The 13,405-nt window shown below is 46.3% G+C and overlaps 1 protein-coding gene across 2 annotated transcripts; it reads left to right on the forward strand.

Annotated features, from left to right (window-relative positions):
• The first annotated feature begins 815 nt into the window (after positions 1–815).
• LOC112117895 (olfactory receptor 52M1-like) lies at positions 816–8,615 on the forward strand. Of its 2 annotated transcripts, XM_026657757.1 has the most exons (3): positions 816–845; positions 3,897–3,912; positions 7,699–8,615. In XM_026657757.1, the coding sequence occupies exons 1-3, from the start codon at positions 816–818 to the stop codon at positions 8,613–8,615; spliced, it is 963 nt and encodes a 320-aa protein (XP_026513542.1). The 2 variants fall into 2 exon arrangements, with proteins under 2 accessions (XP_026513542.1, XP_024071782.2); XM_024216014.2 differs by lacking the exons at positions 816–845; positions 3,897–3,912 and having other exon boundaries at positions 7,668–8,615.
• Positions 8,616–13,405: the final 4,790 nt, after the last annotated feature.

Raw genomic sequence — 13,405 nt, forward strand, 5'->3', positions numbered from 1 at the left:
CAGAAGAATTAATACTGGAGTGGTGTGGCAAAGAGACATGATTTCTCTTTTTAAGTGATAACAGATTTGGGTGATAAAGGGAACTGGGGAGATGGAATAGATTTATACCATTGCAAGTTGTTTGACCTAGTACCAGATTATATTCAGATTAACAAACTAGCATTAGACAGTATCAGTAGAGCACTTGTTAGATGGAGTAAGAAATGGCTAATTGAGCTGAGAAAGGAGATGTCCATGGGAAATGATCATCCAACAGCGATTTTTCTAGTGGTTCACAAAGGTCCTTAAACACCTAACTCCCGGGACAGTCCTGGAAAGTGTGACTCAGTCTAAAACATTAGATTTCAATTCCAGCTGGGAGAGACTGGGAGGAAATGAACCGAGAGAGAGAGAAGAAATCCAATGTAAACACTCATCTAGTCTCTATCCTTCCTATAGGACCTCCCTTGTTCCAGGGCAGCTTTGGGGGGAGGACAAGGCCTCTGTTCCCAGGACAGAACTCCGACTGCACTCTATCTACAGGAACAATCTGTTGATGTTGCTTTTACTGAGACTGTTTCCCGAAGCGACCCCAGTGACTGTGATGCATTGGCAGATTTCTGAGTGGGAGCAGAAGTGGAGTCCCGGAGTTCACATTTCCCAGGAGCGGGGAGCTCACAAACTCCAGCTAGTTCTGACAACCTCAGATTCACCTTGAGAGGAGAGTAAAGGCTCAGGCTCCCTCTTGCAGCCTTTCCCCTGCATCCCACCCAATGAACATTCCCTGCCATAGTGATAGACCATTTCCCTCTTGGCATGATGGAGAGACCATGGTTATGGCAGGGAAGTCAGGACTCCTGGGTTCTGTCTATAATCCTTCCATTCAAACTCTGTGAGACATTTGCCAATTCATTTCTCCCTGTGACTCAATTTACCTATCTGTATAATGGGGATATGTTCATAGTGACTTTCCTTTGTTAGGAGTTTTGAAGATCCCTCAATGAAAGGTTCTGCCCAGTATGATAATAGTTACTGAGCGCTGATCCCAAAGCAACAGCCCTGTGTACTTGCAGAAAGTGCTCGTGTCTCCCCTCAGTCATCTATCTCCAGATCTGTCTGTCTGCTATCTACCCATCCCTCCTGGGCATTTACAGGGTATCAGACCCTATGGAGACCAAGGCACTATCCCTAGTATTCTTAATAATCAACTATATTTAAATATACACAAATACACAGAGCAGCCAATTCCTCTCTGAATCAGTGGAGATCCCAAGAGTTCTCATCTCCCTTTGGGAAGGGCCAGTAATTGCTGTTTACTCCTAAAGATGGATGAAGAGCACAGAAGAGCAGACAAGCCTGTCTCCAGCCTATTTGCATTCAGATGCCCGCTTCTGCCCTAGAGGTTGAACAAATCCCACTGGGACTGCCAGAGGTATATTATAAACAGTGCATACCCTTGTGTTGGCTCTTGGTGTGGGATATTGCTGCAGATTCTGGGGTGAGAGAGGTGTGGGACACGGCTACCTGAGAGGGATTCCCAGGGAAGACACTTCTTTCTCAGAATTCACAGGTACCCCACTTCTTGCTGAGGAGCTCACCTGCTCGATAAATGCAGTGTTATGTGAGCATGATGGGATAGAGCAGTGGTTTTCAAACATTTTGCCTGGTGACCCAGTTGAAGAAAATTGTTGATGTCCGTGACCCAATGGACCTGGGGATGAGGGGCTTGGAGAGGGTTTCAGGGCTGGGGCAGAGTGTTGGGGTGTGGGGGTGATGGCTGTGGGTTGGGGCCAGAAATGGGGGGGTTAGGGTGTGGGAGTGGATTCTGGGCTAGGGCAGGGGTGGAGGTTTGGGAGGGAGTCAGGGCTCTGGGCTGCAGGTGCAGGCTCTGAGGTGGGGCCGGGGATGAGGGCTTTGGGGTGCAGGAAGTGGCTCCTGGTTGGGGGGGGCTAAGAGCTGGGGCAGGGGATTGGGGTGTGGGATTGGGGTGCAGGCTTACCTCCAGCAGCTCCCAGTCAGTGGTGCAGTCAGGGTGCAGAGGCAGACTTCCCACCTGTTCTGGCACTGCAGACTGCACTGTGCCTTGAAAACAGCCAGCAGCAGGTCCTTTTCTTAGGCGGAGGTGCGCAAGCAGCTACACGCGGCCCTTACCCATAGGCACTTCCCCCCCTGCTCCCATTGGCAGGACGGAGCCAGTTCTGGGGGTGGGGGCAGTATGCGGAGCCCTGTGGCCTCCCCCCGCCTAGTAGCTGTAGCTACTTCTGGCCACTTCCAGAGAGCAGCGTGGTGTCAGAACAGGTAGGAATTATCCTGCCGTAGCCAGGCAGCACCTCTGATGGGACTTTTAACAGTCCGGTCGACGATGCTCACCAGAGCCACCGAGACCCCGTCCCTTCCATTCTGTGACCCAATTCTGGGTTGCGACCCGCAATTTGAAAACTTCTGGGATAGGGAGTAGGACTGTGGTTCTTTCCACTCTGCACAGCCATTAAACATCCCAGGACCCATTCTACTGGTGATGAGTTTACTCCAGTAACATGGACCAAAAGGTCACTCTTTTCTATGAACCCCCATCTGCTGGCTGATGACCTCAAGCCCCAAGGTGGCTGCATTTCAGTGGCAAAGTGGATCATTCAGGAAGAAAAGTGTTAATAGATGTACAATACAAGGCCAAATTTTGAGGCCATGGCCTGTACTTTGCAAAGACCCCACTGAGGTAAAGCTCCCCTGGGGGAAAGAACTGACTAAAGACGTCAGTCATCAGATATGTGTTAATGCACAGACACTGTCACCTCCTCCTCCTGCATTTCAGTCCAAATGCTTAAAATTTGGCAAACTTATAAGCAACTGAATATGAGGTCTCCTAATTGAAGCTGTCAGACAGCCTTAACTAATGGTGCCACCAGCACCACCTACAACAGCCAATCCATTTGTGAATCCCATTCAGCTAAGCTCTTTGCTCCAATAATGTCAGTGCCAAGGAGTTCCACAGGCCAAATATGGGGTATATATATATTTTTCTTTTATCAGTGTTATATGTTCAGACTTTCAATGTAACAGAATGTTTCCTTGTTCATGTGTTGTGACACTTTCTTTATTGATAGATTTGTAGTGCAGAAGGGACCATTAGATCATCCAGTCTGAATTTCTGTATAACACAGGCCATTAAATTTCATACAATAACCCCTGTATTGAGCTTCATAACTTGAGTTTGACTAAGGCCTGGTCTAGACTAGGATTTTACATCATAGAATCATAGAGTCACAGGGTGAGAAGGGACCACAGTGGTTCTCTAGTCTAATCCCCTGCCAGATGCAGGATGTGTTCTGTCTAAACCATCCAGGACAGATGACTATCCAGCCTCCTTTGGAAAACTTCCAGCAAAGGAGCTTCCACAACCTCCCGCGGCATCTGTTCCATTGTCCTATTCTTCTTACAGTTAGGCAGTTTCTCCTGAGATTTCATCTAAAACTTCTGTGCTGGACTTTGAGCCCATTGCCTCTTGTCCTGCTTTCTGTGGCCAGAGAGAACAACTTTTCTCCATATTTTTCAAGTACCTGAGGGCAGCTATCATGTCATACTTAAACTCCTCTTTTCCAAATTAAAAATAACTAGTTCCTTCAGCTTCCTCTTATGGCTTGTATACCATCCCTTGGATCATCTTTGTTTTTCACCTTTGGATCCTTTCCAGTTTCTCTACATCCTTCCCATACATTAGTGACCCAAACTGGACACAATACTACAGCTGAGGCCTGATCAGCATCAAATAGAGGAGTACGATCACTTCCCGTGACTTGCATGTTAATGCAACACAAAACTCCATTTTCTCTTTTTACACTAGGAGACATGTCCACACCCCTGACAGATGTAGCTATATCAAGCTTACACCAGTGTAAACAGTATGAGGTCAACGGAAGAATTATTCCATCGTCCTTGCTACCACCTCTCAGGGAGGTGGATTACCTACACTGATAGGAGAACCCCTGATGTCAGTGTAAGTAATATCTACACTGAAGCGCAACGGCAGAGCTGCTGTAGCATTTTAAGTGTAGACAAACCCTCAAGCAGATCTTCCATAAAAGCTTCCAGTCTGGATCTGCAGACATGGGGAGTTGGAGAATCCACAACTTCCCTTCGCAGTTTGTTCCAACGGTTAATCACCCTCAGTGTAAACATTTGGCCCGTATTTCCAACGGGTTTCAGCTTTCAGCTATTGGGCCTTGCTCTGCCTTTCTCCACTAGATTACAGACCCCATTAGTACCTATTATTTTCTCCCCTGGAAAGTCTTGCTTGATCATCTTTTTGATAATATAAATAGATAAAGCTCTTTAAGTCTCTCCCACTGTCCGGCATTTTCTCCAGCCTCCATTCATTTTTGTGGCTGTATGCTGTACCTTCTCCAATTTTTCAACATCCTTTCAGAAATGTGGACAGCAGAACTGCACACAGTCAGTTTCTCCAATGCCATGTGCAGAGGCAAAATCCTTCCACTGCTCCAACTCACCACTCCCCTGTTTATCCGTCTGAGGACCACATCATCCCTTTATGCTACAGCATCACACTGGGAGCTCACGATGAGTTGGTTATCCACAAGGACCCCTAAATCCTTTTCAGTGTCCTTGCATTTCGTAATACAGTGCTGTAGTCTGTGGGTCCTGCCTGCATTCCCTCTTCCGAGAGGATAATTTTGCATTTGACTGTATTAAAACATTTTGCTTGCATGGGCTCCTCTTATCAATGCTCCATATCAGTCGGTATGCCTGCCCCGGGCTCCTCATTGTACCCACTCTGCCAATCTTTAGGTCATCTGCAAATTTTATCTTCAGTGATTTTCTATTTCCTTCCAAATCATTGATGAAAATATTGAATAGCATCGGGCCTAGAACTGATCCCTGCAGAACCCCGCTAGAAACATCCCCATTTGCTGACAATGGTCCATTGACAACTGCTTTCTGAGATCTGTCAGTTAGCCAATTTTTAATCCACTTTACATGTGCTTTACTGATATTGTAGACTGTTCATTTTTTTATCTGAAAGTTTTCCCTTAATTAATCAAATGTCTCTTGTCTCTGGATCCTTTCCAGTTTCTCTACATCCTTTCTATACATTTGTGATGAAACCTGGACATAGTACTGCAACTGAAGCCTGACCAGCACCGAGTAGAACAGTACTATCACTTTCCATGACTTGCATTCTATGCCTCTGCCAATGCAACCGAAAATTGCATTTGCTTTTTTTTTGCAATAGCAAAAGAATCCACACCCTGAGAGATGTAGCAATATCATCCTAAGCCCAGTGTACACAGTGGGAGGTCAACGAAGTTTGTCCTAATGGTCAGTCGCCCTCAGTGCTAAACATTGGTCCTTATTTCCAGCTGAAATACGTCTGGTGCTTAGCTTCCACCCATTGGGACTTTTTCTTCCTTTCTCTTCCTGATTTAAGAGCCCATTATTACTATTTAAGATAAATACATGAATTTCTTTCGGTCTCTCTCTCACTGTCCGGCATTTTCTCCAGCCTCCAAAAATTTTTGCAGCTCTTTCCTGCACCCTCTCCAATTTTTCTGCATCCCTTTTGAAATGTAGACCCCGGAACTGCCCATCGTTCGTTTCACCAATGCCAGGTGCAGAGGTAAAATCTTTCCCCAGCTCCAACTCACCACTCCCCTTTTTATGCATCCAAGGATCACAACAGCCCTTTTGGCCACAGCATCACATTTGAAGCTCATGATGAGTTGGTTGTCCACAGTGACCCCTAAATATTTTTTGGGGTCCCTGCATTCCCTAATACAGTGCCCTAGACTGTTTCACTATATTAAAACATTTTGTTTGCATGGGCCCAGCTCACCAAACGCTCCATATCAATCGATATGGCTGCCCTGTCCTCATTATTTTAACCACTCTGCCAACCTTTGGTCATCTGCAAATTTTATCTGCAATGATTTCCTTTTTGCTTCCAGAAAATATTGAATAGCATCAGGCCTAGAAGTGATCCCTACAGAGCCCTACTAGGAACACCCCCATTTGCTGACAATGGCCCATTGACAACTGCTTTCTGAGATCTGTCAATTAGCCTGATTTTAGTCCATTTTACATGTGCACTACTGATATTGTACAGTGTTCAATTTTTGATCTGAATATTTCCCCGTACTAAATCAAATGCTGCTGAGAAATCAAAGTCTATTGCACTTGCATAGTTCCTTGATCAGCGAAATGTGTACTTGCATTAATGGATGAAATTCGGTTTATTTGACAGGACCTTTACTGATACTAACTATATTCCTAGATGTTTTTTAACTAATCTCATACCAGCGATTCCATTGTTTTCTAACCTGGTCAAATCTTCTTCTTTTTAATTTCCCTTTATTTTTTAAAAATAGTTTACATTTAAGACATTACTGTCCTGTATTTGCCTTCCTTTTGGTTTGGGTCTGCTGATTCATTGTTGCATACTTCTGGTTCCAAATGAGATGTGTGGTTAATCGGTCAGTTCATATCTCTGGTGTTCATAATTCTAAGGTTCTACTGTAGATGCTGCTTAACATCTTGACAGCTAATGGTCTTGGAAGTATTTTATCACCTTATGTGATATGAGTGCCTCACACTGCTTCTTTCCAAATGCAGAAAAAACATATTTCTCAAACACATCTACCTTTTCTGCAACAATAATGAGTTTCCTTTCTCTGTCTAATAATTGCCCTATACGTTTTCTAGGATTTATTTTGTTCTTAATATAGTTAATAACATCCTTTTTGTTATCCTTAGCCCTGCAAAGCATGAATTTTTCCTGGATGTCTTTAATGTCCCATATCAATTTTTATAACTTATGATTTGTATTGATTTCTATCTATTTTTTCTTTTTCCCAGGTGTTATATATGAATTACCCCCACCCTAATTGCTACCTGCCCTTTCCCACTGAACCGGGTTTTTAGCCAAAGTTGTCCACTTTCTAGACTGTGGAATCGTGGCTTTTTGACTTGAAGAAGTCCCAATTTTCAATCCCATTTTTCTGTCTAAATATTTCCTCCCAATAACTTTTGCTGATAATTGGCCTCAGCTTTGGAGAATTAGCCCTTTTGAAGAATTAAGTATCTATAGATACTACTGGTTGGGAACTGTTCTTTGTTTGTCAATTTGAATTTAATCAGTGTCATCCTTCATTTTCCTCTCTTCTATCATATTCCCCCTTCTTTGTCTCGTCTCTAATCTAAATAGGCCCACTTTTCAGTCTATCGGCATATGGCAGCCTCCCCCATTCTTAGAAATCCCCTTTCTATCTGCTATATCGTTAATAGAGACTGGGTGACCAAAACTGAGCACATATCCACACCAGGGTATTCTCCATCGCATTCCTTCAGGCATCTGAACACTGTCTTCGGCCACTGCTGTGAATGAGCAGGTGTTTCCATCGAGCTACTATCAATGATGCCCACGTCCTTTCCCTGAGGTGTGTTCTAGTTGGGTTGTTTGCCCTGGCACGTCTTGGAAAGGGTTTGGTCTTTTTCCACTCTCAGATCTCCCTAAGCATGTGCATGTAGTTTCTCATATTAACTTTGTCTCTCCATCCAGGCATTTGTCCTGAGACGAACACCCTAGACTCCGGGCACAAACAGGAAGTCAGTGGAAAGTACGGTACATTCCGGAGACACCGTTCTGCCTCAGATTTGAACACCTTCTCCCATACTCCATGTCAGATTCCAACACAACCGACTTCAACAACCCCTCCACTTTCATCCTGCTGGGCATTCCTGGCCTGGAGATGGCCCACATCTGGATCTCTATCCCCTTCTGTGCCATGTACATCATAGCCATCTTGGGGAACTTCACCATCCTGTTCATTGTGAAGAGGGAGCCGAGCCTCCATGGCCCCATGTACTATTTCCTCTGCATGCTGGCCATCACTGACCTGGTCCTGTCTACGTCCATCCTGCCCAAAACACTGAGTATCTTCTGGTTCAATTCCAGGGAGATCGATTTCAGTGCCTGCCTCACCCAGATGTACTTCATTCACTGCTTCTCAGTGATAGAGTCTGGCATCTTTGTGGCCATGGGTTTTGATCGCTATGTGGCCATCTGTGATCCCCTGAGACATTCCACCATCCTGACAAACCCTGTCGTGGCCAAGATCAGCCTGGCCGTGGTGCTGCGTGGTGGCATGCTCGTAATGCCACATCCCTTCCTGGCGAGGCGGCGGCCTTATTGCAGAACCAACATCATCCCCCACACACTCTGTGAGCACATGGCAGTGGTGAAGCTGGCTTGTTCCGACATTCGCGTCAGTAGTTACTATGGCCTCTTTGTGGTATTCTGCGTGCTCGGTCTGGATGTGTTTTTTATCGCTGTTTCCTATATCCAGATCCTCAGGGCCATCTTCAGTCTCCCCACAAAGGATGCCCGGCTCAAGACATTTGGGACCTGCGGCTCCCACCTCTGTGCCATCTTAGCCTTTTATGTCTCAACGATTTTCTCTTCCCTCACATACCGGTTTGGCCAGAATGTTGCCCTGCATTTCCACGTTCTCATTGCCAACGTGTACCTTCTGGTGCCCCCCATGCTAAACCCCATCATCTATGGGGTGAGAACCAAACAGATCCGGGACAGGCTGCTCCAGCTCTTTTCTCATAAAGGGACCTAAAAGTTTTCTTCTGGTTCTCTGGCTCTCAGACAGAGCTCTGTGCAGAGCTGGCTGGAGAAATGGTCCTGGGCCCTCTTCCCTGAATCCCTGACTGGTCAGTCAATGAATCATGAAACTCTTTCTGACCATACTGTGCTGTGGCAGGGTGACAAACTGAGGAATTGGTCTATGTACAACTCATGAATTCATAAGGTTGCCACCTTTGTAATTACTGGTAACTGGACCACCGAAGCACTGCCCCCTACCTTGCCTCTTTCCCGAATCCCCATCTCCTTCTCTGCCTATTCCCTCTGGGCCCTGGCCCTTGTTGCTCACTCCTCCCCTCCATCTGTCATGCACTGGATCATCTCCACCTCCCTCCTCCCCTCAGCTGGGCTCCCTCTGCTCCTGCACTGGGAAGGGAGCAGCTGCAGCCTCACAAGCAGTAAGTGTAACGAGCAAGCAGCGCTGGGGCTGACAGGCCAATCAGGAGGAGAGAGGGAATCCAGGAAGCTGTGAAAAGAGCTGAATGTTAGGAGTAGGGTTGTGTGGCGGATGGTCCAGATTGTTCATCGTACAGCTTGTGGGTCCTAAGGCTGAGCTACAAAATCCTGAGGGAAGAGATCATTGTGTAGCTTATTTCCTTAGCTTTCAGTTCCCTTTTGTTCCTCCTGGCTGGGGGCCTGTAGCTGGCAGGGTCCCTGCAATGGGTGTGGGCCTCTGGGGACTCGGGGGCAGGGCAAGGGATGAGTTTTGAAGCTAGGTGGACAATAGCTGAGAGAAGTGGAAGGATCAGCCCCTGCGCTAGCTGGGAAGGCGGGATGCTGGGCAGAGGCCGGGGTGGCTGCGGTAGCTGTCAGGGAGGGAGATAAATGGCACACATTCCATTAGCCGGCTATTTACACATGTACACGGCACCTTATCTGGAAATACAGTATGTAGTAGGAAGAGAGCCTGAGATATAAGCCCTTGTTTCAGAGGCCTGGTATGAAGCACGACCTGCTCACAGAATCTTGCAAAAACACGGATGATATTGGAGAAATACACATTCCTAAGAAGTGCCAGTCACAGAGTAATCACGCAAACACATCCTGATATAAAGTGGTACCAGAATATCCCGATATCAAGGATGGTACAAAAACATTCCCCAAAGGTAACAGGAACACACTGACCCCTACTAAAAGATAAGGTCAGAATGACAGTCTGTAATAGAGATGTTTTAATCAAACATGTACATGATGATGGGCAATAATTAGCCACGTCAGGGGGCAGGAAGTAACTTGTTTGTGTCGGGATATAAAGATGTCTCGCAGAGGGAGTATCTTTGTCTGGCCTAGGGAGAAACAGAAATTCCTGCCATTCACTTGTGACGGGCATACATGTATTAGTCTGTGGGATACTGGTACCAGGCTTTGTCGACAATAAAGCTGGCTTGCTGCCTTCATCCCTTAAAGTACCTTATGGTCATTGGATGGTTCATGTGAGGTCTGCTGTGCCAGCTGTCTACTCAGGGCTGGGATGGCACACAGAGGGAACACACACATGGAGTCAAACATCTGTCAGTACAGGTTACCCAGGGGCTGAAGCTGAACAGTGAAGCTGAGTCTAACATACGCTCTGCATGATGCTTTTGATCATGACATGTAGAAGCTTTTTAATGTTTGGCTGGGATAGGGATGGTATCCCTAGCCTTTGTTTGCCAGAGGCTGGGAATGGGTGACAGAAGATGGATCATTTGATGTTTGCCATTTCTGGTCATTCCCTCTAGTGCACCTGGCATTGGCCACTGTTGGAGGACAGGATACTGGGCTAGACCTGTTACACTTCCTTTCCACCTTTGGGAAAACCAATTTCCATCATTAGCCCTCTCCCACTGGGCTGCAAGAATCCTCCCCTCTGTCACGTCCTCTGGTTCTGCCAGCAAGTGTAGCTTCAAGTTCTGCCGGCGGCACATGATGGAGAAACGCTCGAGGGGTACTTTTTGGTCCCCTACCAGGGGGCCCAGTACCAGGTACACTATTCCTCAGAGGAGGCCCAGTGCTACCTCTGCCAGGTGACGGGGCATGTCCAGAGGGAGTGCCCCCTGGCCCTGCATGGAGTAGTGTCCAGAACTCCCGAGCCCTGGCAGGCTGCCAGCCCCATCATCGCCAGCAACCCTTGTTGCCCAGCGTCCATAGTTGCCCCTCCTCCTTCCCTGCCTACCACTGCTCCTGCTTGGGCCCGGGGGGCAGCCCTACTTGCATGCCCAGATGAGCGTGTGAGCCCCGCCTTTGCTGCGGGGAGCACAGATGTCAGCTATCCACCAATCCCTGGTGGACCCCAAAGTCATCGACCCAGAGGCCCAAGTAATGGTGCAACCCTTTAAGGCCAACTCTTAACTTGCCTACAGCCAAGTTGACTGTCCAGTACAAGCACCTGGGAGCTGTTAATTACCTCATAGCATTCCCAGACCCTATCCTAAAGCCTAAAGTATACCATGTTAATTCTCTAAAGCCCTTTTTATTCCTGAGAAATCAAGGCTATCCAGTTTACAGCCCAGGAGAGAGATCCCACTGAGTGGCCAGAAGGAGTCTACTATGAAGGAAAAAGCAATGGTGACGTAGAAGAGGTGAGCCTTTCCATCACACTTGGGTGTAAGCAGTGACAGCAAATCCAGGCATTGTGCACCAGCTTCGCACCAGTGTTTTCAGCCACCCCAGGATGGACAGAACGGCGTACCAGTCCATTGACACAGGTGATGCTCACACGATTAGAGCCCTACCGGATAGCTCCTCATGTGAAAACTGCGATAGAAAGGGAGGGTGTAATCTGCCCCTCTGAGAGTTCATGGGCCTCTCCAGTAGTTCTAGTTCCCAAACCTGATGGGGAAATCCACTTTTGCGTGGAGTACCATAGGCTAAATGCTGTAACTCGCCCAGAAAACTATCGACTGCCACACACAAATGAGCTATTGGATAAACTGGGATGTGCCCAGTTCATCTCCATCTTAGACTTAACTAAGGGGTACTGGCAAGTGCCACTAGATGACTCAGCCAAGGAAAGGTCAGCCTTCATCACCCATGTAGGGCTGTTTGAATGTAATGTGCTCCCTTTCGGACTACAAATGCACCCGCCACCTTCCAGAGACTGGTAGATAACCTTCTGGCTGGATTTGGGGAATTTGCAGTCGCCTACCTTGACAATGTGGCTATATTCTCAGATTCATGGGCAGAACAGCTGGAACATCTTCAAACTGTCTTCCAGCACCTAAGGGACACAGGCTTAACAGTTAAGGCCAAAAAATGTCAAACAGGCTTAAAAAGGGTAATGTACCTTGAACACCAGGTGGGTTAAGGTACTATCAACCCCATACAGGCTAAAGTAAATGCTATCCAGAATTGGCCTGTCCCTGAGTCAAAGAAGCAAGTCCAATCCTTCTTGGGCTTCGCCAGGTATTACCGACGATTTGGGGAAAAAAACAGCCAAATGCAGTTCAGTGATCTGAGAAGTGTCAAAAAGCCTTTAACCAGCTGACCCTGTACTAAGGGCCCCGGACTTCGACCAACCATTCATCGTAACCATAGATGCATCCGAGCGTGGTGTAGGAGCAGTTTTAATGCAGGAAGGACCAGATCAACAATTCCATCCTGTTGTGTTTCTCAGCAAAAAACTTTCTGAGAGGGAAAGCCACTGGTCAGTCTCAGAAAAAGAATACTATGCCATTCTGTATGCTCTAGAGAAGCTACGCCCATACATTTGGGGACGGCATTACCACTTGCAGACTGACCATGCTGCACTAAAGTGGCTTTACTCAGTCAAATAAACTAACAAAAAACTTCTTCAGTGGAGTTTATCTCTTCAAAACTTTGTATTTGAAATACAACACATTTCAGCAGCCTCTAACAAAATGGCTGACGCACTCTTCCGGAAAAGTTTCCCAGAATCAGCCAGGTAATAATGTCCCTGCATTCTAAGTCATTGTAGTTCTTTAAATGTGAAAAAGACTGTTTAGTTCTTCATGTGATTATTACTAAAATTAGAGGTGCATGTATCTTATTAACTCTGTTTCCTAAACCTCCAGGAAGAAATCCCAGCCTATGTGGACTCAACCTATACCAAGCTTGCCAGCACCATCTGTGATTTGGGCGGTGTGTGATAAATGAAGGGGAGGGGGGTAGCTCCATATTATGGACACCCAGTCAACCAGTTAGCTATAAAATCCCTGTTAGTAGCTGTTCTCTACTTGCTTTACAGGTAAAGTGTCAAAAAAGTCCACAGGTAAAAGGAAGGGAGTGGGCACCTGACCAAAAGAGCCAATGGGAAGGCTAGAACTTTTTAAAATTGGGAAAAAACTCTCCCTTCGTCTGTCTGTAGTTGTTCTCCAGAGAGTGGAGACACATAGCAGCAATGACATAAGAAGCTTTAAGCCAGGTATGAAAAATCATCAGATCATACCTAGAATTACTTATTTGAAACCCCCAGATACGTAAGTAGATCAGGAAATGTCCAGGAAGACGTGATTAGGTTTATATCTTTTATTTTGTAAAGCTTGTGGATTCCTCTGTGCTAGCCCCAGGTGCTTTTGTTGTGCTTGTAACCTTCTAGCTGGACCTCAAGAAAGTTATTTTGATGCGTAGTCCTCAAAAGTGGTTCTTTTTAAATCTAGGAAAAAGCCTAAGTTCCAAATGTATTTTCTTCTTTTTTGTTTTTAATAAAATTTACCTTTTTTTAAGAACAGGATTGGATTTTTGTGTCCCAAGAGGTTTGTTCATAGGTTGTTTAATTAGCTGGTGGCAACAGCTGTTTCCCTTTGTTTTATTTCTCAGCTCTTC

This window comes from Terrapene carolina, unplaced genomic scaffold (genome assembly GCF_002925995.2).
Source record: "Terrapene carolina triunguis isolate 2854851 unplaced genomic scaffold, T_m_triunguis-2.0 Scaffold304, whole genome shotgun sequence".
In the NCBI taxonomy this organism is placed as follows: domain Eukaryota; kingdom Metazoa; phylum Chordata; order Testudines; family Emydidae; genus Terrapene; species Terrapene triunguis.

Coding starts and splice junctions, on each gene's coding strand:
- LOC112117895 (XM_026657757.1), top strand. CDS start 816: ATGGCAGGGAAGTCAGGACTCCTGGGTTCT.